The sequence below is a fragment of the Diaphorina citri genome, unplaced genomic scaffold (genome assembly GCF_000475195.1).
Source record: "Diaphorina citri unplaced genomic scaffold, Diaci psyllid genome assembly version 1.1 scaffold121, whole genome shotgun sequence".
In the NCBI taxonomy this organism is placed as follows: domain Eukaryota; kingdom Metazoa; phylum Arthropoda; class Insecta; order Hemiptera; family Psyllidae; genus Diaphorina; species Diaphorina citri.
This window is the reverse complement of record NW_007377558.1, coordinates 309,385-333,891: the sequence shown is the minus strand read 5'-3', so window position 1 is coordinate 333,891 and position 24,507 is coordinate 309,385. Positions and strand designations below refer to the sequence as shown.

At 38.4% G+C, this 24,507-nt stretch overlaps 1 protein-coding gene across 1 annotated transcript in view; it reads right to left on the bottom strand.

Annotated features, from left to right (window-relative positions):
* Positions 1–3,141: 3,141 nt before the first annotated feature.
* The window catches only part of LOC113465515 (lachesin-like), a gene marked incomplete at its 3' end in the record, with an annotated part of 26,195 nt that continues 4,829 nt past the window's right edge, over positions 3,142–24,507 (bottom strand). The window contains exon 3 of the mRNA XM_026820089.1: positions 3,142–3,297. Within this exon, the coding sequence (XP_026675890.1) occupies positions 3,142–3,297 (156 nt within the window). The remainder of the gene's footprint in view (positions 3,298–24,507) is intronic.

The following is a 24,507-nucleotide window of genomic DNA, read 5'->3' as shown; positions in this document are numbered from 1 at the left end:
CCGCCATGTTGCATTGCTGCCGGATGCTCCCCTGTGAAGAAGAAAACACGTAGGAATTGATAATAAAATTAATAATAAATTAATTAATAATGTTAATAATAAAATTATTAATCATTCCTATTTCACAATTTCCCTAGGCATTTTGTACATAGAATGGCAAAATCCGGCGTTTCATAAAATCCCTAGGTATATCATGAAATGCCTAATATGACCAATATTGACCAGGCAAATCGTGAAATTCTTCCCATTTCACAATTTTCCTAGGCATTTTATAGAATGCCAAAATTACACAGATTGTCCGTAACATACCTACTATTATTATTATTATTATTACACAATTGGATCAAACTTTATTAAATTAAATTTACAGATGGTAACAAAAAGTATATACATATAAATACAAAATAAAGTTTGATCAAGGGTGGGGTTAATGCCTATGGCATTCTCTACCACCCCTACTACTGTTTGAATACGACTTAACCCAGGAATAGCGTAGGTATTTTACTTTTAATGTGGTTAAATTTTCGATTGCGAATATTTCAACAGGTTACTTTCTAGTGTTCCCTTATTGACCCAGCACTTAAATGGAAAGTATCGTCTCTCCTATCGCCCATCTGATGAGGGACATACTACGGGATGGACATGCTACGACACAGACCACATGCGTCTAATGTAACAGTTGTCTGAATTAGTACCGGTACTTACCGTTCAACACATGGACATACACACTGGCTGGACTGGCGTTGGATGGGATGCAGGTATAGTTTTTGTGTTTAACCTAACCCTCTAATAACACTGGTCAGTGTTTAGCTTCTCATTGTAGCAATTTTCCATTGACGTGACTTCGGAACTAGTACCCGCACGATACTTACCATTCAACACATGGACATACACACTGGCTGGACTGGCGTTGGATGGGATACAGGTATAGTTTTTGTGTTAAACCTAACCCTCTAATAACACTGGTCAGTGTTTAGCTTCTCATTGTAGCAATTTTCCATTGACGTGACTTCGGAACTAGTACCCGCACGATACTTACCATTCAACACATGGACATACACACTGGCTGGACTGGCGTTGGATGGGATACAGGTATAGTTTTTGTGTTTAACCTAACCCTCTAATAACACTGGTCAGTGTTTAGCTTCTCATTGTAGCAATTTTCCATTGACGTGACTTCGGAACTAGTACCCGCACGATACTTACCATTCAACACATGGACATACACACTGGCTGGACTGGCGTTGGATGGGATACAGGTATAGTTTTTGTGTTAAACCTAACCCTCTAATAACACTGGTCAGTGTTTAGCTTCTCATTGTAGCAATTTTCCATTGACGTGACTTCGGAACTAGTACCCGCACGATACTTACCATTCAACACATGGACATACACACTGGCTGGACTGGCGTTGGATGGGATACAGGTATAGTTTTTGTGTTAAACCTAACCCTCTAATAACACTGGTCAGTGTTTAGCTTCTCATTGTAGCAATTTTCCATTGACGTGACTTCGGAACTAGTACCCGCACGATACTTACCATTCAACACATGGACATACACACTGGCTGGACTGGCGTTGGATGGGATACAGGTATAGTTTTTGTGTTAAACCTAACCCTCTAATAACAAAGTTTTAATTTAAAGAAGAAGAGGTCGTTGGAGGAGAGATTCCCCCCCCCCCAAAAGGTTTGATAGAGGGAACTGTAACAGACTGCTAAGGTGTCTTATCGTCCCGGGAGCGAAAAGAGAAGAAAGCGAGCCTTTCCGAGAGAAAGAACATCTTACGTGGACGTTCCCACATCCTTTTTTCCAGAATAAAATTCGCCCCGGGCGGGCATTGAACCCGCGGCCTAGCGCTCACAAGGCAGGTGAGCTAACAACCAAGCTAACTAGGCTGGCTTTCAAGGTTTTTCCTGTGCAATGATTATTTAAATACACATGATCGACGGAAGTCACATCGATCGATGGCCGTTCGACTATGTGTGGACTTGTGGGCGGACCTTTATGAGCAAAGTTTTTCCACGCAAAAGTACGATTTTTTTTTTTTTTTTTTAATTAAGCAAGGTCTATTGTAATAATTATGCATTGTACAATATTAAACCCATAAAATACACGAGACCTTGTTTAGACTGCTGGGGTAAAGGGACTTTTTAGTCTCATTCGAGCAGGATAACCCTTTAACGGGCAAAATACAAAGGGTCGCTTTTTTCTTTTAAAAAATGCATTTTTATGGTCTATATGGGGTTAGTGTTAGGTTTTTTATACAGTTTTATTTTATTTTAGTGGTTTTTAGGGTGGGAAATTATTATCCCATAGACTGTTTGGATAAAGTGAATATCAGTATGAGGCAATGGGATAATAGTTTCCCACCTTCCCAATATTTCCACTTTCGCGCCAAACTAGATTCTTGTACTCGTTGGTATTTATCATAATAACAAACCTTGAAGTATTTTGCACACGATGCGTTTGAGTGAACACACTCTGAAGGCGCGATAAAAATTAAAAAAATCCGTTTACATTTAAAGGGATAAACAAGGTATATTCTATTCTATTCTATTCTATTCTATTCTATTCTATTCTATTCTATTCTATTCTATTCTACTCTATTCTACCTCCGCGTGGTGAATCGAAGTCGATCTTGTTGGTATCCTGGAACCATAGGACATTGCCTGGTGGTGTACTATGCACATTTCTCTCTCTCTCTCTTTCTCTCTCTCTCTTTCTCTCTCTCTCTCTCTCAACATTTCCCTCTTCTCCCTCCTTTCCTCACTTCTTTTCTTACTCCACTTCTCTCTCTCTCTCTCTCTCTCTCTCTCATCAAAGTTTATTTGATGGCCGAGGGCACAATAAGGATTCTTTTTTTACTTGTTTCAGAGTATTCAGAGATTTCAGACTGTGGTCCGAGCAGTAAGTAAAAGAAGTAAAGAACTAATACTGAAACCATTTCATAAAGCATGCAAAGCAAGCCAAATTTTTACATTGACAAATAAATATCTAATAGGTAGTATGAAATGGAAAATATTTAGTTCAAAAATGAAAGAAGAAAAAGAAGGGTGAGAAAAGACGTGGAAGAGGAAGAAAGAGGAGGAGGAAAAAATTCAAATTCTATTCTATTCTATTCTATTCTATTCTATTCTACCTCCGCGTGGTGAATCGAAGTCGATCTTGTTGGTATCCTGGAACCATAGGACATTGCCTGGTGGTGTACTATGCACATTGACAGAACATACTAGGCTGATGGTACTTCCGGCTTTGACGTGTTGTTCCGTGTGACCTTGGATTGTAGCTTGGGCATCTGTGGAGGACAGAAGAGGTGGAGTTAGACTAAAGCCGCGGGAACGGAAGAGGCCGATTTAGGAGGAGAAGAAGAAGAAGAAAAAGAAGGAAAAGAAGAAGGAGAAGAAGGAGAAAAAGAAGAAGAAGAAGAAGAAGGAAGGCAAGAGAAAGAATGAAAGCCAGAAATTAGGAATAAAAATAAAACAAATATTATGCTAAGTTAAAAAAAATCAGGTAGGTAGGTAGGTAGGTATTTTGTATAGAAAAGGCGGAAGGTAAAAAAAAAATAATAATAATAATAAAAAAAAACAATAATACTTTTTTTGCCAGCAGCACCCGTCAAAAATTGTTAAATCATATTCAAAATAAATAAAACTAATTAATCAATTATCAATTAAAATTATTGAAACAAATAAATGAAAATTCCTAACCTTTGAACGTGCTATTTCTATTCTGTCCGTTTCTCTGCGAGCCGTAAGGACAAAGGCCACTTTAGAGGAAGAAGAAGGGGAATTATTATTAATTAGATCGAGTCGGTGTAAATAATAATCCCCAACTAACTCGAGTCGGTGTAAATAATAATCCCCAACTAAGAACCCTAGTCAAATAGAAAATAAGGTAAGCCATTAGGAAGAAGAAGTCAAGTCGGGGTCATTCCCGACGCAACGGGGGGATAGAAATTTATCCACTTATTTATTTCAGAATTTGACCACATAATAATGTAGCTCCAAAGAAGTTTCCACAAATAGTCGACCGGCCGTCGATCGACGAGGTGAATTTATGCTGTCGAGGCAGTGTGGACGGTTCAGTCGATATCGATCAACGGCCGGTCGACTATGTGTGGACACACCTTTAATGTCCTTTATAATATCTACTTAATATTAAATATATAATTGTAAATTTTACATAATTAAATAGGTATCTGTTTAGAATGAAGTTCAAGATTTATGAATTGTATGAACGCCGTGAAACTCTTTGAGTATGCAACATGCAATGTAAGAAAAATTAGTGCCAGTGGCATTTTTCTCCTCCAGCGTAGTGTAGGCAGGTTAGGTCTTAGATATTTTCTTCCCTCATTGACATTGAACATTTGGATTACCTATGTTTACCTCTCTAATCAAATTCTTTAGAATCTTTAGATAATCTCAATAAATTCCCTAAGAGTGCCTCGGTGGCGTAGTGGTCAAGACGCTCGCCTGGTAAACAGGAGGGAATCTCAACCAAACGTTTTGTGTTGCATTCTTGTCACATTTGTGAACTAAATACCAAATTTCAAGTCTCTAGCTTATACCGTTCCCGAGATATTGTTAAATTACACCGAAAACCGCCAAAAAGCGGTAAAATGCCGCCAACCATTGCACCGATCTTAACCAAAAGTTTCGTGCCGCATCCTTGTCACATTTGACATCTACATACCAAATTTCAAGTCTCTAGCTCTTACCGTTCGTTAAAATTTTTTAAATTTCGGGCCAAAAAAAAAAAAAAAAAAACTTTCCTCAGTTCATAACTACCTCTCATCAGCATCCAGTTTTTCCTGTCAGACTCAACTTTTTCCAACCAAACTGTCTAATCGGCCTTCAAAAAACATGAAAACTTTGTGTGAAACTTTTGGCGGCAGTGATGGAGAAATAGAGAGAGAGAAAGAGAACAAGTTAGTGTACGTGCTGAAATATTTATGTACCTACCTATATCTTGGTATAAAATTATATATAAAAAATCCCAAAAAATAATAATGATACAATCGCGCTTTTTTTATAACCTCTAAACTTTGAACTTCCCCCAATCTTTCTCTCTCTCTCGCTCTCTCTCTTTTTCTCTCTCTCTCTCTCTTCTTCTCTCTCTCTCTTCTCTCTTCTTCTCTCTCTCTCTCTTTTCTCTTCTTCTCTCTCTCTCGATTACTTCCTCTTCTTCTAAACATTCTAAACAGCGAGTACAGTACTTGTACATCGTGAATTTTCATCAACTCATTTCTTTCTCTTAAATCTCTTTATTATTCATAGGTACCTTATCTGTTTAAGATAGAGTACACCCCGGCTGCGATTTGAACTCGCGACCTAGCACTTAGAAAGCTGGAGTGCTACCCACCAAGCTAACTAGAGGCTGGCTAATCTGTGCATTTCACACGAGCCTAAATATTTAGATTTATGAGGTACAATTATGATTAAATTAATATTCAAGAGAATGGTTTTGTCAAAATAAATTATTATTACATACTCGTATAGGTATTATTATTATTTTTTTATTTATTTATTTATTTTTTTTTTTTTTTAAAGTTCGTTTGATGTTGTTCAAACAGGCATATTACGCAATTACGCACCTATGAACCGCGTATTTTTATTTTATTTTTCATTATTATTTTTTTACTAAATTTTCCAAAAAAAAACAAACAAGAAGTAGACAGTAAATTTGTACCTTGATTTGTATAGGACCATAGGCATTAGGGACCTTTTTACTCAGGAGGGTTATGTCCAAGACTCCAAGTACAGTGAACAACCTAACTCGGTAATAATAATAATGACTTATCATATCTAATCAGGATGGTGTGGGTTCGATTCCAGCCTAGATTCTTCTTCCTTTTCTTCTTCTTAGGGTACTTATCTCTCTCTCTCTCTCTCTCTCTCTCTCTCTCTCTTTCTCTCTCTCTTTCTCTTTTAATTGCGACTCTTGAAAAATAAAATAAATAATTCTGAAAATAACTTGTGTCCCATTTTCCTCTCTGTGTTTCTCTCTCTCTCTCTCTCACTCTCTCTCTCTTTCCCAATTTTCACCCTCTTTCCCTTTATTGTTACTTATCTTTCTTTCCCCCACATTTTTCTCTCTCACTCCTTTTTTTCTCATCCCTCTGTTATTCTCTTATCCCCTCTCTCTCTTTCTCTCCCTCTTCTTTCTCTCTCTTTTCCCTCTCCCTCCTTCGCTTTCTCCTCTCTCCCTTTCGTTTTTTCTGAATCAACCAATAAGATCAAAACTTTTGCTCTCTCTCTCTCTCTCCCACTCTTCCGTTTCTCCTCCGCTTCCTTTTTGAATGTTCTCTTTTCTGATTTTATATTATTCTTTCTCCAATATTTCCCCGAACAAACACAACAGACTCCCTGTATTTTTAATGACCCTGAATCGAGAAATATGGAAAGAGGGAGGTGGAGAGGGAAAGGAAGAGGGGGAGGAGAAGACGAGAGAGAGAGGAAATAGAAGTGGAGAAAGAAGAGGGAGAGGGAAAAAAAATAATTTGAAGGAGAAGAAGAAGAACAAGAAGAAGGATAAACAGACCGTGGGAGAAATATGAGAGAGAGAGAGAGAGAGAGAGAGAGAGAGAGAGAGAGAGAGAGAGAGAGAGAGAGAGAGATTCTTTACAATAAGATTACACCACGAGTGCAATATTGAGAAATCAAAAAGACAAGAAATAAAATACAGTATGTACCTAAGTATAATACCTAGGTACCTATGTATTGTTTATTGTTCACCAACACCAATCTAGTATTAGCTTGGTCTAAAAGTTGGTGGTTCGCCAGCCTAGTTAGCTTAGTTGGTAGTGCGTCTGCCTTGTAAGCGCTAGGCTGCGGGTTCGATTCCCGCCCGGGGCGGATTTTATCCTGATGGGATAATGTTCGTTCTCGGAACGGCTGGCTTTCTCCTATCCTGTCTTCCTTCTCTCTTCGATTTCGGGACGATAAGACCATAGCAGTTACAGTTCCCTCTGTCAAACCTCTTAAAAAAAAAAAAACCTACGTCAACGATAAGACCTTAGCAGTTACAGTTCCCTCTGTCAAACCTCTTAAAAAAAAAAAAACCTACGTCAATAGTTTGAAGAGACGCCCGGCATAAATCAACACGGAACAGAGTTTTGATGTTTTACTGATTTTTTTTTTTTTTTTTTTTTTTTTTTTTTTTTTTTATTTTATGTTAAAATTTTTTTTTATTTTACAAATTTCAATAAATAATAACTTTTAGGTATTCTTTCCTCTAGGTTCAATAAACATTGTATTTTATTCAAGAAGTAGGCTGCCGCGAGCTTTCCTTAGAAAGCCACAAGGCGCCAGATAACTATAACTAGCTACAAGTCCAAAGTTTGAATATACAGGGTGGCCAGATTGGATACAGGGAGGTCTTTCGGAGAAGGGCCATTTTTCCGAGGATTTTTCGGAGGACAGGCAATAGAAACTTGGATTCTTTTTTTTTTTCAGAGGTTTGACAGAGGGAAATGTATCTGCTATGGTCTTATCGTCCCGGAATCGAAGAGATTAGGAAGACAGAGGATAGGAGGAAGCCAGCCGTTCCGAGAACGAGCTTTATCTTTGATATTTTACAAATTTCAATAAAAAATAATAATTTTTAGGTATTTTTTCCTCTAGGTTCAATAAACATTGTATTTTATTGAAGAAGTAGGCTGCCGCGAGCTTTCCTTAGAAAGCCACAAGGCGCCACATAACTATATAACTAGCTACAAGTCCAAAGTTTAAATATACAGGGTGGTCAGATTGGATACAGGGAGGTCTTTTGAAGAAGGGCCACTTTTCTGAGGATTTTCGGAGGACAGGCAATAGAAACTTGGATTCTTTTTTTTTTCAGAGGTTTGACAGAGGGAAATGTAACTGCTATGGTCTTATCGTCCCGGAATCGAAGAGATTAGGAAGACAGAGGATAGGAGGAAGCCAGCCGTTCCGAGAACGAGCTTTATCTGTTCAGGATGAAATCCGACCCTGGCGCGAATCGAACCCGCGGCCTAAAGCTTGAAAGGCACAAGCTCTACCAACCAAGCTAACTAGGCTGACCTCTTTCATTTTTTTAGATTTGTCGGTTTACGCCTCTCATAACTATTTGAACTCTGCTACCAAACTTTCCTCTTGATGTCATATCTTAAACGCAATGCAGACAGACTTTATATAATTTCCTACTCTCTTTCTCGGGCTTGAAAGGCACAAGCTCTACCAACCAAGCTAACTAGGCTGACCTCTTTCAATTTTTTAGATTTGTCGGTTTACGCCTCTCATAACTACGCATAAAAATAAATTAAAATTACCCAGCGTGTTTCATTTCTAGAACTTTTCTGATTCACCCTGTATGTAGTAAGTATTATCCAAGTTTTTGACTTCACGGATTACAAAAAAAACTAGTATTTTTGTTTTTTATTATTTTCCTTTTATTTTTACAATCATCAGTTTGAACTCTGCTACCAAACTTTCCTCTTGATGTCATATCTTAAACGCAATGCAGACAGACTTTATATAATTTCCTACTCTCTTTCTCCTCTATTTCTTTCTTTTCTTCCCTCTTTTTCTCTCCTTTTTCTCTTTCTTCCCCTAATGTTGTCTTGGATTTCCTTTCTCTCTCTCTCTCTTTCTCTCTCTCTCTCAACATCTCCCTCTTCTCCCTCCTTTCCTCACTTCTTTTCTTACTCCACTTCTCTCCCTCTCTCTCTCTCTCTCCCTCTCTCTCTCTCTCTCTCTCTCTCTCTCTCTCTCTCTCTCATCAAAGTTTATTTGATGGCCGAGGGCACAAAAAGGATTCTTTTTTTTACTTGTTTCAGAGTATTCAGAGATTTCAGACTGTGGTCCGAGCAGTAAGTAAAAGAACTAAAGAACTAACACTGAAACCATTTCATAAAGCATGCAAAGCAAGCCAAATTTTTACATTGACAAATAAATATCTAATGGTATGAAATGGAAAATATTTAGTTCAAAAATGAAAGAAGAAAAAGAAGGGTGAGAAAAGACGTGGAAGAGGAAGAAAGAGGAGGAGCAGTCTTCCATTTCTCCTCCGCTTCCTTTTTGAATGTTCTCTTTTCCGATTTTATATTGCTCTTTCTCCAATATTTCCCCGAACAAAAACAACAGACTCCCTGCATTTTTAATGACCCTGAATTGAGAAATATGGAAAGAGGGAGGTGGAGAGGGAAAGGAAGAGGAGGAGGAGAAGAAGACGAGAGAGAGAGAGAGGAAATAGAAGTGGAGAAAGAAGGGGGAGAAGGACAAAAAAAAATAATTTGAAGGAGAAGAAGAAGAAGAAGAACAAGAAGAAGGATAAACAGACCGTTGGAGAAATATGAGAGACAGACAGAGAGAGAAAGATAGATAGACAGAGAGAGAGAGAGAGAGAGAGAGAGAGAGAGAGAGAGAGAGAGAGAGATTCTTTACAATAAGATTACACCACGAGTGCAATATTGAGAAATCAAAAAGATAAGAAATAAAATACAGTATGTACCTAAGTATAATAGATACCTATGTATTGTTTAGTGTTCACCAACACCAATCTAGTATTAGCTTGGTCTAAATGTTGGTGGTTCGCCAGCCTAGTTAGTTTAGTTTTAGTTGGTAGTGCGTCTGCCTTGTAATCGCTAGGCCGCGGGTTCGATTCCCGCCCGGGGCGGATTTTATTCTGATGGGATAATGTTCGTTCTCGGAACGGCTGGCTTTCTCCTATCTTCACATGTCGCATCCCAAACAACACATTTTCCATCCTTCCATCTGGCCTGCGACCGTCATCCCGTTGCAATCCTACTGGCTCCAACACTGTTGGAACTCCGGCAGACACCAATGCTCTACAGATTATGTCATTTATTTGGGAGTGGCGAGATGCGCGTCCAGCACTTTTTACACAAGACAAGCCGTGTTTACCAACAGCTGATACCCGATCACCGCAGACACTTGTGTGAGCCTGTGGGGTGAGCACAGAGGACTTCCCTCTGTGCTCACCCCACAGGCGAAGAGCAAGCTCTTCGTCTGGGTTTCAAATATTGGTCTGGGTTCGCTAGTCTGGGAAGTCCTCTGTGCTCTCTTGAGAGATACGGAAAGTGTAATAATAATTTCACTGTACCTACTATTTAAAACTACATTCATAGGTAGATACTACCTACTACATTTCAATTTTAATTAATTATTCCTCATAATTTCCCAATATTTGAATTTTGAATACGCGTAGGGAAAAACAGGAGGCAGCTAGGGGAAAAGGGATGGAAGGAGGGATGACAGGGATGAAATAGGGATGACGAGGGAAATTTGCCTGAAAATCACGTATAACTATATAACTACTCGACGCTCCCTTTTTGAGTTTGAGTCCAAAGCACGTACATATTTCCCCCAAAAATTTTCATACCTAATTACCTATGCCGAAAATAAATTTCCCATTAATTTGGTCCCACCCAGGTAATTTTATTAGGATGTATAAATTGTTACTATCATTATTATTATTATTATTATTATTATTATTATTATTATTATTATTATTATTATTATTATTATTATTATTATTATTATTATTATTATTATTATTATTATTATTATTATTATTATTATTATTATTATTATTATTATTATTATTATTATTATTATTATTATTATTATTATTATTATTATTATTATTATTATTATTATTATTATTATTATTATTATTATTATTATTATTATTATTATTATTATTATTATTATTATTATTATTATTATTATTATTATTATTATTATTATTATTATTATTATTATTATTATTATTATTATTATTATTATTATTATTATTATTATTATTATTATTATTATTATTATTATTATTATTATGCCAACGTGTAGAATAGACCTCCCAATAAAATTCAATGAAATTACCTACTCAGTCAGCATAGTTAGCTTGAAGGGTAGCGCGTCTGCCTTGTAAGCGCCAATCCCCGGGTTCGATTCCCACTTGGGGCGGAATTTATCCTAAACAGATAAGGTTCGTTCTCGGAACGGCTAACTTTTTCCTATCCTATCTTTCTTTTCTGGCCTAATAGAAATCAAGGCCGTGCCCCTTTTTGAAATAAATTCATGTATAAAAAAATCTAGGCACCTAGGTAATAGGTATTAGGATAATGAGAATTCTAAAAGGGGCTTTTGAAAAGAAAAACAATTTCTGTTGTGCTATTCAAAAATAAAGGAAAAATATAGAAAGTAAAAATCTGGTGTGAACATCACACGACTTTCTGTTACATTTGCGGAATACGTATTTGGAAAAAAAAATCCCTAACGTTTTTTGGTTGAAAATTATATATCTTAAAATGCTCCCCATGTAATAAGGAATCATAATATAAAGTATGAAAAATATTTGATTTTTTTTCGAAGTTCGAAGCAACATTGACTTTGGTTGATATCTGGATGAGTGACTGTCCGATTTTTACCAAATTGTTACAGTCATTACATTTGCGGAATACGTATTTGAAAAAAAAAACCGAGCGTTTTTTGGTTGAAAATTTTATATCTTAAAATGCTCCCCATGTAATAAGGAATCATAATATAAAGTATGAAAAATATTTGATTTTTTTCGAAGTTCGAAGCAACATTGACTTTGGTTGATATCTGGATGAGTGATTGTCCGATTTTTACCAAATTGTTACAGTCGCGTCCTTGGACCATACCGGGATAGCATATCAAATTTCATTTCTCTACGACAAACAGTTCTTGAGATATTTTGTATACAACTTTTTACTTTTCCCATTTAAACCTGTAGTACGTACGTCACGTATGTACGTACGTACAGACCATGGGCTAAAAAGCACTTTTTTGACATCAGGGGATCCCAAAACGGATATTTCCAACCATTTCCCGATTTTGAAAATTTGGACCGATTGCAATACTTTCATTCTCCTCTTCCTCCCTCTTCTTTTCCTCCTCTTTTTTCCTCCTCCTTCCTCTTTTATACTCTATCCTCTTACCTCCTCTTACTCCCTTTCCTAACTCTTCCCTTCTCTCTTCCTTCATACTCTCTCTTCCTACCTCCCCTCTCTTCCCTTTTCCAACTCCCTTTTCTCCTCTCTCATACTCTCCAATTCCTCTCCTTTTCTCCCCTTTCCAACTAGTCTTTCCTCCCTTCTCTCATGCATTCCCATTCTCCCCCTTTTTCCCTTTTCCAATTCCTTTCTCTCCTCTCTCAGACTCTCCCATTCTTTATTGTTTTTTCCTTTTGCAACTGTTTCTCCTCCTCCTCCTCTTCAGTAGGAGACTCTCCCCATCCTTTTCAACCAATTCTTCTCAACTAGTCTTTCCTCCCTTCTCTCATGCATTCCCATTCTCCCCCCTTTTTCCCTTTTCCAATTCCTTTCTCTCCTCTCTCAGAAGAATGGGACAGTTCTTTATTGTTTTTTCCTTTTGCAACTGTTTCTTCTCCTCCTCCTCTTCAGTAGGAGACTCTCCCCATCCTTTTCAACCAATTCTTCGCCTCTACTTTTGTCTCTTCTCTTACCCCCCCTTTCTTCACTTTTCCAACTGGCTTATCTCATGTCGTATAGGTTTGGCTTCGGTGTGATTTCGGCACATCCACTATTACTTTTGTCTTGCACATTGCATAATCAAAAAGTTTCACGGCATTCATACAAATTCAGAACCTCGGAGAGACAGCCTGAATTTTGTGTAAAATTTTGGGAATTCAGGTCCAAAATTGAATTAGAAAAAGTCAGCCTAGTTATCTCGGAATGTAGCCGGTCTGCCTTGCAAGCGCTAGGTTGTGGCTTCGTTTCCCAAATGGGATGGATTTTATCCTAAACAGTGTTGAGGTTCGTTTTTGGAACGGCTGTCTTTCTTTCCGGGACGAAGACCTTAGCAGTTACAGTTCCCTCTGTCAAACCTCAAAAAAAAAAAAAAAAAAAAAAAAAAAAAAAACCTATGTACACTGTCAGGATTATCATTTTTTTTTCTCTCTTTCAAAATTTTCTTTTGTTATTTTTCTAATGTTAATACATTGAATGCCGCATATATTATCATGGAGATATTGGAGATACTTCTCTTAACAAAAGTTGTGTCCGTATTATTACCTATGACCAAACAAAATTTCATCAGTCAGTGGACATAGCACCTTGAATGCCAACCCCCTAATGTACTTACGGTAACAAAACTTCGATGATTTTTAAATTTTCCCGCTGTTTTGTTACCATTTGAAATTAAGGTTCGTTTACATTACAATGAGAAGATCAATTTCGTACCAAGCTATCGATTCGTAGTAAACAGTGTTGCCGGACGGAAAAATCATGGAAGTTTTGTTTCTATCCACCCCATTTTACGGTACCTATAATCTAATTGGAGATGGCCCTGTCAGCCTTGCCTGTATACAACTCGTATCATTCGAAAATGTCTCAATATTGAATGGACTCTTGTTGAATAGATCAGTTGCGCTTACTTGGGTGATGTTTCAAAGTCATAGAGCAGGAAAAATGAGGACCAACGGAATTTTTTTATTTTTCTACTACGACTTCTAGATCGCGAGATAAATCGATTAAAAAAAAGGCCGGTAAATCGTGAACTTTGACGTCACGGCATACGCTCCCGTAGGCGATGACGTCACATCAAATGTCCCGAGCAGGCAACACATTGATGTGTTTGTGCGCATACGTTTCTGCGCATTTCTTTCTGCTCCTCCGCAAGCGTGCTTGCATATGGCGCTACCTAGCGGACGAAAAAAACAACTGCGTAAAGTCTGACGTCACAGTGAAATCCACCCGAAGTCGCACAAACTTGACCCCTGAGTTCCGAGCATAGCCTCGGCATCCAAAGTGTTAAAACAGGAAAGTTAAGAGCCACAATGCCAAACAAAGAACTGACGGGGCCCGACGGGGATTGGGCGAAATCTGTTCACATGTTAACAATAACCCGAACATAAGTAGAAACATGGGAAAGAAAAGCCTTTTGTAAACTCTGGTCGGTGACGGCGAGGTAAAAAAAAGAAGGTAGAAATGTGTGTTCGTATGTTCGACAGGGTGGCGTGGAAGTTAGGTATAGAAGGGATTTTATTTGAACCAAATATCGTTGGCCGTTGAATTCCCTTGCCGTTAGGTTGGGATCTCATATTGTAGTTGGGATCTCATATTGTAGTTGGGATGGAAGTAGATGGGATCAACAGTTGGGACCATGTTTCATTGGTTGGCCATTTTTGGGAAATGGTTACATGGTTCGGAAACTGTTGACTCATCGAACTCTCAGCTCAGTGGTAAGATCGGCCATAAAAGGTTCAAGGTATGTCAATATGAATTCCAAGATGGTCAAAAAAATAGTAAAAAAAAGGCCAGAGTGTTCACCTACATTCTCGCTAACCCTGTAACCTCCTTCGCCGTAAAGAAACATGCTTTACATGTCAGAAACAGTCTGGGTAAGTAAAATGTTCCCCATTCTCCCTCTGTCATATTGAGGTTGATTCTACCTCTGTCATTTTTGAGTTGAGACGAGGGTTGGATTTTACATTCCGACTGAAATCCACCACACATCCGACAGCCGGACATCAAGATAATATGAATTTTGAATCCGGACATCAAGATAATATAAATCTTGCCATCTTGATTCTTTACAAAGCTTTACAAAGATATTTGCATAGAAACTTGCTATCTTAATTCTTTATAGGTAGGTATCTTAACAAAGATATTTGCAATTTGCATAGACTCTTGCTATCTTCTTAATTCTTTATAGGTATCTTAACAAAGATATTTGCATAGAATCTTGCTATCTTGATTTTTTCGTCTGGCTGGTGGACTTTAAAACAGAGAGAAGACCAGCTTAGTCTTAAGGTTCATTCTCGGAACGGCTGGCTTGGCTCGCTTGGCTGGCTTTGGTCCAGCACAATTCATATCGGTAGAACCTGAAACGGTACACACACACTATCAGGTAGGAACTAATGTCCTGATGAGCATACACACTATCAGGTAGGACCTGACAGGTACACAACACTATTAATCAGTAGAACTAATACCTGATGAGCACACATACACTATCAGGTAGACCTGACAGGTACACACACACCTATCAGGTAGAACTAATCCTGATGAGCACACACCACTCTATCAGGTAGAACTGACAGGGCTACGGTCAAAAGGTCCGTCTGCACGGTACCATATACCGAGGTCTACCATAGTGAAGTGGCTGTCCTCTCTTCGATTTGGGGACGATAAGACCTCTGTTTTTTTTTTTTTTTTTTTTTCTTTTTTTTTTAGCTAAATCCCCTTTAGGGGTGAGCTATTGATTTTTTCAGTTCCCTCTATAAACTCTAAAAAGTAAATAATAATAATAATAATACCTAATAGTAATAATAATAATATCGCCTTAATAGCAGGTTGCCTGTCGAGAACAGATTGAAACGACAAAGAAAAGCGCAACGGTCGATGGAAATATTGTAACTGTGAGAAGTTTGTGAGAAGAAAGAGAAGCGAAAGAAGAAAAAGGAGGAGCAAGAGAAAAAGAGGAGGAGAAGAAAGAGAAGAGAAAGAGGGTAAGGAAGGATAAGAATTAGGAAGAGGTGAAAGAACAAAGGGAAGAGAAAGGGGAGGAGAAGGTAGAAAGGAGAGGAAGAGGAGAATACGAAGAAGGAAGAAAGAGAAAGGGGGTGAGGAAGGATAAGAATGAGGAGGAGTGGTAGCGGACGAGAAAGAATAAAGAGCAGAAAAAGAGGAGGAGGAAGAGGAGGAGCAGGAGGAGGGGGAGGAGGAGAAAGGAGTGGAGGAAGGGGAGAAAGAGAAAAAGGAGAAAAAGAAGAAATCAGAGGCAAAAATAATAGAATGATAAAGAGGAGGACAAAGTGAAGGGGAGGGGAGAGGGGAGAGAGGGGAGGGAGTGGTATAATTTATTTTTTGGTAAGGGTGTAAATTCTCTCTCCCTACGAAAACTACCGTATATTATTCTTATAACTGGTTACCACTTGCGATCAAATTGTTCAGAAACATACCAGGAGGGAAAAAGTTTCGATCAACTTGTTCCGGAAAATGTCAGGTGAAAAAAGGTGGATTTCTTAAAACCGTGCCCGCTGTGTCCACACATAGTCGACAGCCGTCGATCGACATCCACCAATGATCGACTGAACCGTCCACTCTGCATCGACAACATCGATTCCCCTCGTCGATCAAAGGCCGTCGACTATGTGTACAACTTTAAAAGGTACGCATTATTTCGCCCATCTGATGAGGAACATACTACGGGATGGGCATGCTACTACACAGACCACATGCGTCTAATGTAGCAGTTGTTTCATTGATACGAAAAAAACAGTCATTTTTTTACTATGATTAAATTCTCTCTCCCTACGAAAACGACCGTATATTATTCTTATAACTGGTTACCACTTGCGATCAAATTGTTCAGAAATATACCAGGGGGGAAAAAGTTTCGATCAACTTGTTACCGAAAATGTCAGGTGAAAAAAGTGGATTTTTATTGGATTTCTTAAGAATAGTTCTGTTTACCGCGGATTTTCTATTGTAGAAATGAAACAACCCCCCACATTCGACTCGTGTGGTCTGTGTAGTAGCATTTTTATGTCACAGGACGTATGTCATTCATCTAATGGGCGATAAGAGACCCAAGTTAATTTAGGAACAACAGAAAGTAACCCTTTGAACATCAGAAAGTAACCCTTTGAAAACTTACCTACCTATCAATTTGCAACAAAAGGGTGCAAATTTTTGTCCAAGGTTTATGTTAGGGCACTGGACAAACCTTGACCTTAATGTGTGTCCACACATGACCTTAATGTGTGTCCACACATGGTTGATGGCCGTCGATTGATATCGACTGAACCGTCCACACTGCCTCGACAACATAGATTCATCTCGTCGATCGACGACCGGTCGACTATGTGTGGGCACAGCTTACGCAGGAATCCATTATTTACACTCTTACACAACTAGAATGCTAAAGGACATTGTGACCGCAAGTAGTATGCAGCCATTATTCGTATACCTCCGAGTTAAGTACTGTTGGGGAGGTAAAATTTACAATGACTATGATTATCTATTATTATTATTAATTTTACAAAAACTAAAGGACATTGTGACCGCAAGTAGTATGCAGCCATTATTCGTATACCTCCGAGTTAAGTACTGTTGGGGAGGTAAAATTTACAATGGCAATTAGAAAGCTAAGTTATGAGACTTAAACCGAGTTATGGTCCTTCCCCTCTCCTTCTTCCCCTCCTTTTCTCCTCCTCTCCTTCTTCTCCTCTCCTCTCCAATTTTCTGCTGTTTCTTAATTCATTTCTCTCTCTCCCCTTCTTTCCCTATCTTTCTTTCTGTCTCTCTCTAACTGTCTTTCTTCTTTCTGACTATATTTCTTTCTCTCTCTCTAACTAATATTTCTCTGTTTCTCTCTCTCTGTCTCTCTCTCTCTCTTTCTCTGTCTCTCTCTCTCTTTCTCTGATAAAATAATTGAATTAATTACCTAGTTGTAGATAAAAGTGCTCTATTTTAGTTTGATTCAATTAGCTATACAGGTTATTAATACTCGTATCCGTTTGAACACGGCAGTTCGTATGATTTCATTCATTTTAATTAAATACCTACCGACATTATAATTATTGTGTATTTATGATCATCACCATTGTCATCACAATCACCATCACCAGGCAATTTTCATATTCCGTGCTTTCAGACCATGGCCCCAGGGTTTCAACCGAAAATGGAACGAATAAGTAGTCTTCAACAATCTGCGTGTACTTGGCCTTTTTCTGCGACGCCCGAGTTTCGGCCACTCTGCCCGCATGCCGCGCTGAAATTTCTAGTGATGGGTCGCATCCCAAACAACACATTTTCCATCCTTCAATGGCACTAGGGACATTCCATCTGGCCTGCGACCGTCATCCCGTTGCAATCCTACTGGCTCCAACACTGATGGAACTCCGGCAGACACCAATGCTCTACACAACACATTTTCCATCCTTCCATGGCACTGGAGACATTCCATCTGGCCTGCGACCGTCATCCCGTTGCAATCCTACTGGCTCCAACACTGATGGAACTCCGGCAGACACCAATCTTCTTCTTTGAGTGCCTATCCGTTCCGAATGTTGGCGATCATCATGGCTATTTTTATCTTGTTGGTGGCAACCCGGAAAAGTTCGGCTGATGATTTGTCGAACCAGATTCTGAGGTTAGCCAACCACGAGATTCTTCTTCTGCCGGGACCTCTCTTGCTATTGATTTTACCTTGCAAGATTTGTTGGAGAAGACCATATCTTTCCGTGTTCCTCATGATATGGCCGAGGTATCCGAGTTTGCGGCATTTTACTGTGTTTACCCCCACACCAATGCTCTACAGATTATGTCATTTAATTGGGAGTGGCGAGATGCGCGTCCAGCATCATGCGCGATGTGAGGTGAGCACTGAGGACTTCCCAGACGAAGAGCAAGAGAGATACGGAAAGTGTAATAATAATTTCACTGTACCTACTATTTAAAACTACATTCATAGGTAGATAGCTACCTATTACATTTCAATTTCAATTAATTATTCCTCATAATTTCCCAATATTTGAATTTTGAATACGCGTAGGGAAAAACAGGAGGCAGCTAGGGGAAAAGGGATGGAAGGAGGGATGACAGGGATGAAATAGGGATGACGAGGGAAATTTGCCTGAAAATCACGTATAACTATATAACTACTCGACGCTCCCTTTTTGAGTTTGAGTCCAAAGCACGTACATATTTCCCCGAAAAATTTTCATACCTAATTACCTATGCCGAAAATAAATTTCCCATTAATTTGGTCCCACCCAGGTAATTTTATTAGGATGTATAAATTGTTACTATCATTATTATTATTATTATTATTATTATTATTATTATTTATAAATCTTGCCATCTTGATTCTTTACAAAGCTTTACAAAGATATTTGCATAGAAACTTGCTATCTTAATTCTTTATAGGTATCTTAACAAAGAAAATATTCAATTTTCATATTAATTTGTGTGGTTTTGAAAAAAAAATATCAGAGAGAGAGAGAGAGAGAGAGAGAGAGAGAAAGAGAGAAGGAGAAAGTGCGAGAGCGAACAATTCGTGTAATATTAAGAATAAGAAGAAACGTACAGAGAAGGTAGAAGATGAAGAAGAAGAAAAAGAACCAAATAATTATCAAGAAAGAAATTGAGAAGGAGAATGATAGAAACGTACAGAGAAGGTAGAAGATGAAGAAGAAGAAAAAGAACCAAATAATTATCAAGAAAGAAATTGAGAAGGAGAATGATGAGGAGTTGAAGAAGAAGAAGAAGAAGAAGAAGAAGAAGAAGAAGAAGAAGAAGAAGAAGAAGAAGAAGAAGAAGAAGAAGAAAAAATATGAAGAAAATGAAGAAGAAGGAGGATGAGAAGCAAACAGAGAATCATAGAAGTAGGGAATCACAAAGGAAGAAGAAGAAAAAAAAATAGAGAAAAGAGGAGTAGAGATTTATGGATGGAATGGAGACGAAGAGGAAGAGGGAGAAGAGAAGTGAAGAAATACTGCAAAACATTGTTATTAGCACACTAGAAAATTACTTCCCCCACTATAATTCACAGTTTCGCAAAGTCCATCCCGAGAGAAAATCTTATTAGAGGAGTGTGTAGAGATTTATGGAGGAGTAGTAGGAGAAGACGAAAAGGGAAGAGAAAGAAGAGGGAAGAGAAGGAAGAGGGACAAGAATGAACAAGCTGGGTCCGTCCCTCCGGGAATTTTTTAGCCCGTAGTTTATTCAATCGTGATTAGAGAAAATCAGTCTATGTACCTACCTACCTAATTTGTTTAATATATTCAGTTTATTATTATTATTGATTTGATTTTACTTTCATGTACCTAATGATTTAAAATCAGTACTAGAGCCCGTTCTCCCTTTATTCCCAATATAATGATTAAGTCACCCATATATTTATTGGCCTTGCTTGGCGTAGCTTAACATAGGTGACGCTGAAACCGGTCTTAAATGATCGGCTGAAGTGTTATCTAAAATTTTCTCGCTTTGAGTTCATAGGTCGTCGCGACAAATTTCAAGATCAGTGCTCATTTGTGTGAGAAAATGCGAAAAAAATCCCCCAAAAACCATTTCTTTGGTTTTTTGGATTTATGGTTTTCTGGACAAAGTTTGCACCACCACTTTCGTTTTCCTGGTAAAAAGACCTTTATTTGATATATATGTCGACTAGGTTTGGATAAGTCCTTCTATGGGTACAGACAGACCGACAGACTGACAGACAGACACCGAAGCGAATACAATAGCCCGTCCACTATACCTTTTGTTATTACTATCGTAATAATAAAGGAAGGACGGACTAAAAAGGAGAAGAGGGCAAAGAAGAGAAAGAGAAGTAGAGATTTATGGAGGGAATGGAGACGAAGAGGAAGAGAGAGAAGAGAAGAGAAGAAATACTGCAAAAACATTGTTATTAGCACACTAGAAAATTACTTCCCCCACTATAATTCACAGTTTCGCAAAGTCCATCCCGAGAGAAAATCTTATTAAAATTTTCCAACTCCCCCCTCCTCTTCCTCCCTCTCCTCTTTTTTCCTCCTCCTTCCTCTTTTATACTCTATCCTCTTACCTCCTCTCTCTTCCCTTTTCTAACTCCTTCTTCCTCTCTTCCTTCATACTCTCTCTTCCTACCTCCCCTCTCTTCCCTTTTCCAACTCCCTTTTCTCCTCTCTCATACTCTCCAATTCCTCTCCTTTTTTCCCCTTTTCAACTAGTCTTTCCTCCCTTCTCTCATGCATTCCCATTCTCCCCTTTTTCCCTTTTCCAATTCCTTTCTCTCCTCTCTCAGACTCTCCCATTCTTTATTGTTTTTTTCCTTTTGCAACTGTTTCTCCTCCTCCTCCTCTTCAGTAGGAGACTCTTCCCATCCTTTTCAGCCAATTCTTCTCCTCTACTTTTGTCTCTTCTCTTACCTCCCCTTTCTTCACTTTTCCAACTGGCTTATCTCATGTCGTATAGGTTTGGCTTCGGTGTGATTTCGGCACATCCACTATTACTTTTGTCTTGCACATTGCATAATCAAAAAGTTTCACGGCATTCATACAAATTCAGAACCTCAGAGACAGCCTGAATTTTGTGTAAAATTTTGGGACCGATCAGGAATTCAGGTCCAAAATTGAATGAGAAAAAGTCAGCCTAGTTATCTCGGAATGTAGCCCGTCTGCCTTGCAAGCGCTAGGTTGTGGCTTCGTTTCCCAAATGGGATGGATTTTATCCTATACAGTTGAGGTTCGTTCTCGGAACGGCTGTCTTTCTTTCCGGGACGAAGACCTTAGCAGTTACAGTCCCCTCTGTCAAACCTCAAAAAAAAAAAAAAAAAAAAAAAAAAAAACTTTTCTCGGTCGTTCAACTTTCTCCATCCTACCTATAAATCTCTTTTCTCCTTTCAGCTTCATACCGAACCTATGTACACTGTCAGGATATCATTTTTTCTCCTTCAAAATTTTCTTTTGTTATTTTTCTAATGTTAATACATTGAATGCCGCCTCTAGCATGGAGATATTGGAGATACTTCTCTTAACAAAAGTTGTGTCCGTATTATTATGACCAAACAAAATTTCATCAGTCAGTGGACATAGCACCTTGAATGCCAACCCCCTAATGTACTTACGGTAACAAAACTTCCATGATTTTTAAATTTTCCCGCTGTTTTGTTACCATTTTTATATTAAGGTTCGTTTACATTACAATGAGAAGATCGATTTCGTACCTAGCTATCGATTCGTAGTAAACAGTGTTGCCGGACGGAAAAATCATGGAAGTTTTGTTTCTATCCACCCAATTTTACGGTACCTAATCTAATTGGAGATGGCCCTGTCAGCCCTGCCTGTCCACAACTCGTATCATTCGAAAATGTCTCAATATTGAATGGACTCTTGTTGAATAGATCAGTTGCACTTACTTGGGTGATGTTTTAAAGTCATAGAGCAGGAAAAATGAGGACCAACGGAATTTTTATTTTTCTACTACGACTTCTAGATCCCGAGATAAATCGATTTAAAAAATACGGGTGAATCTTGAACTTTGACGTCACGGCATACGCTCCCGTACACGATGACGTCACATCAAATGTCCCGAGCAAAGCTCTCTCGCAGGCAACACCATAATGTGTTTGTGCGCATACGTTTCTGCGCATTTTTTTTGCTCCTCCGCAAGCGTGCTTGCATACTGGCGCTACCTAGCGGACGAAAAAAACAACTGCGTAAAGTCTGACGTCACAACATATTTGAATCTTTCATTAGAAAGGAAAATAAAAATTGAATTTTCGACCTTTTACAGTTATTTTTTCGGAGTTTTGACCTCGGATTTGGATTTTTCCCAACTAGGAATCAACCATTTATTTATAATTTTTACCCATTTGCAACTGCTCCATTGTTGTTTAAACCTTATGCATATTAAATTTGTATTTACCTCAATAAAGAGGGACACATATTCTAATAGCATATATATTTGCTCGAATGTTGGATTTCACCGATATTTTTTCAGTCCTTAGAAGGCCTGGTAAGCCAACAGCCTGTTAAGCGAAGGGGCTAAAAAGAAGGTTGGTGAAATCCACCAGAAGTCGCACAAACTTGACCCCCGAGTTCCGAGCATAGCCTCGGCATCCAAAGTGTTAAGACAGGAAAGTTCAGAGCCACAATGCCAAACAAAGAACTGACGGGGCCCGACGGGGATAGGGCGAAATCTGTTCACATGTTAACAATAACCCGAACATAAGTAGAAACATGGGAAAGAAAAGCCTTTTGTAAACGCTGGTGGGTGACGGCGAGGTAAAAAAAAGGTAGAAATGTGTGTTCGTATGTTCGACAGGGTGGCGTGAAGGTTTTGGAAGGGATTTTATTTGAACCAAATATCGTTGGCCGTTGAATTCCCTTGCCGTTAGGTTGGGATCTCATATTGTAGTTGGGATCTCATATTGTAGTTGGGATCTCATATTGTAGTTGGGATGGAAGTAGATGGAATCAACAGTTGGGACCATGTTTCATTGGTTGGCCATTTTTGGGAAATGGTTACATGGTTCGGAAACTGTTGACTCATCGACGGGAGAACTGCCCATCATGCACAAAGTTCGCCCGGGTTTGATGAAAAAAAGAAAAAAAAAAAAGATTGTTTCACCGTCGTATTTATTTCGTAGCAATGAAACAACTGCTACATTATAGACTCCTGTGGTCTGTGTCGTAGTATGTCCATCCCGTACCCGTAGTATACCTCTATCAGATTGGAATCCAAAGTTTAAGATATAAATCCTGTGTAAATCAAATGGGTGACGTCAAAGAAAACCCTTCACATCGTGCTAACTCTCAGCTCAGTGGTAAGATCGGCCATAAAAGGTTCAAGGTATGTCAATATGAATTCCAAGATGGTCAAAAAAATAGTAAAAAAAAGGCCAGAGTGTTCACCTACATTCTCGCTAACCCTGTAACCTCCTTCGCCGTAAAGAAACATGCTTTACATGTCAGAAACAGTCTGGGTAAGTAAAATGTTCCCCATTCTCCCTCTGTCATATTGAGGTTGATTCTACCTCTGTCATTTTTGAGTTGAGACGAGGGTTGGATTTTCCATTCCGACTGAAATCCACCACACATCCGACAGCCGGACATCAAGATAATATGAATTTTGAATCCGGACATCAAGATAACATGAATCTTGAATCCGGACATCAAGATAATATAGATCTTGCCATCTTGATTCTTTACAAAGCTTTACAAAGATATTTGCATAGAAACTTGCTATCTTAATTCTTTATAGGTAGGTATCTTAACAAAGATATTTGCAATTTGCATAGACTCTTGCTATCTTCTTAATTCTTTATAGGTATCTTAACAAAGATATTTGCATAGAATCTTGCTATCTTGATTTTTTCGTCTGGCTGGTGGACTTTACACAGAGAGTAGACCAGCTTAGTCTTAAAGTTCATTCTCGGAACGGCTGGCTTTGGGCCAGCCAATCATTATCAGGTAAAACTGAACGGTACACACACACTATCAGGTAGAACTAATCATAATTTGAAAAAAAAAACATAGGTGTCTAAATATAGAAATATTGATTGTGTTAAGCATAAATGCTTGTCACAAATTAATGTCGTTCCCTGCTTGATGAACCACGCTAAATTTCATGACATGACTTGGACTCGAACCATCAACCTCCAGATCCGAAGTCTACCGCGCTAACCACTACACCACTGAGGTTGGTGGGTGTCTAACTATAAAATCCATATTTTACTTCTTATTATGGGTTATAATAATAATAATAATAATAATAATAATAATAATAATAATAATAATAATAATTTGGAAAAAACATAGGTGTCTAAATATAGGAATATTAATTGTGTTAAGCATAAATGCTTGTCACAAATGTCGTTCCCTGCTTAATAAACAACGCTAAATTTCATGAAATGACTTGGACTCGAACCACCAACCTCCAGATCCGAAGTCCACCGCGCTAACCACTACACCACTGAGGTTGGTGGGTGTCTAAAGTCTAAATATAAAGTCCATATTTTACTTCTTATTATGGGTTATAATAATA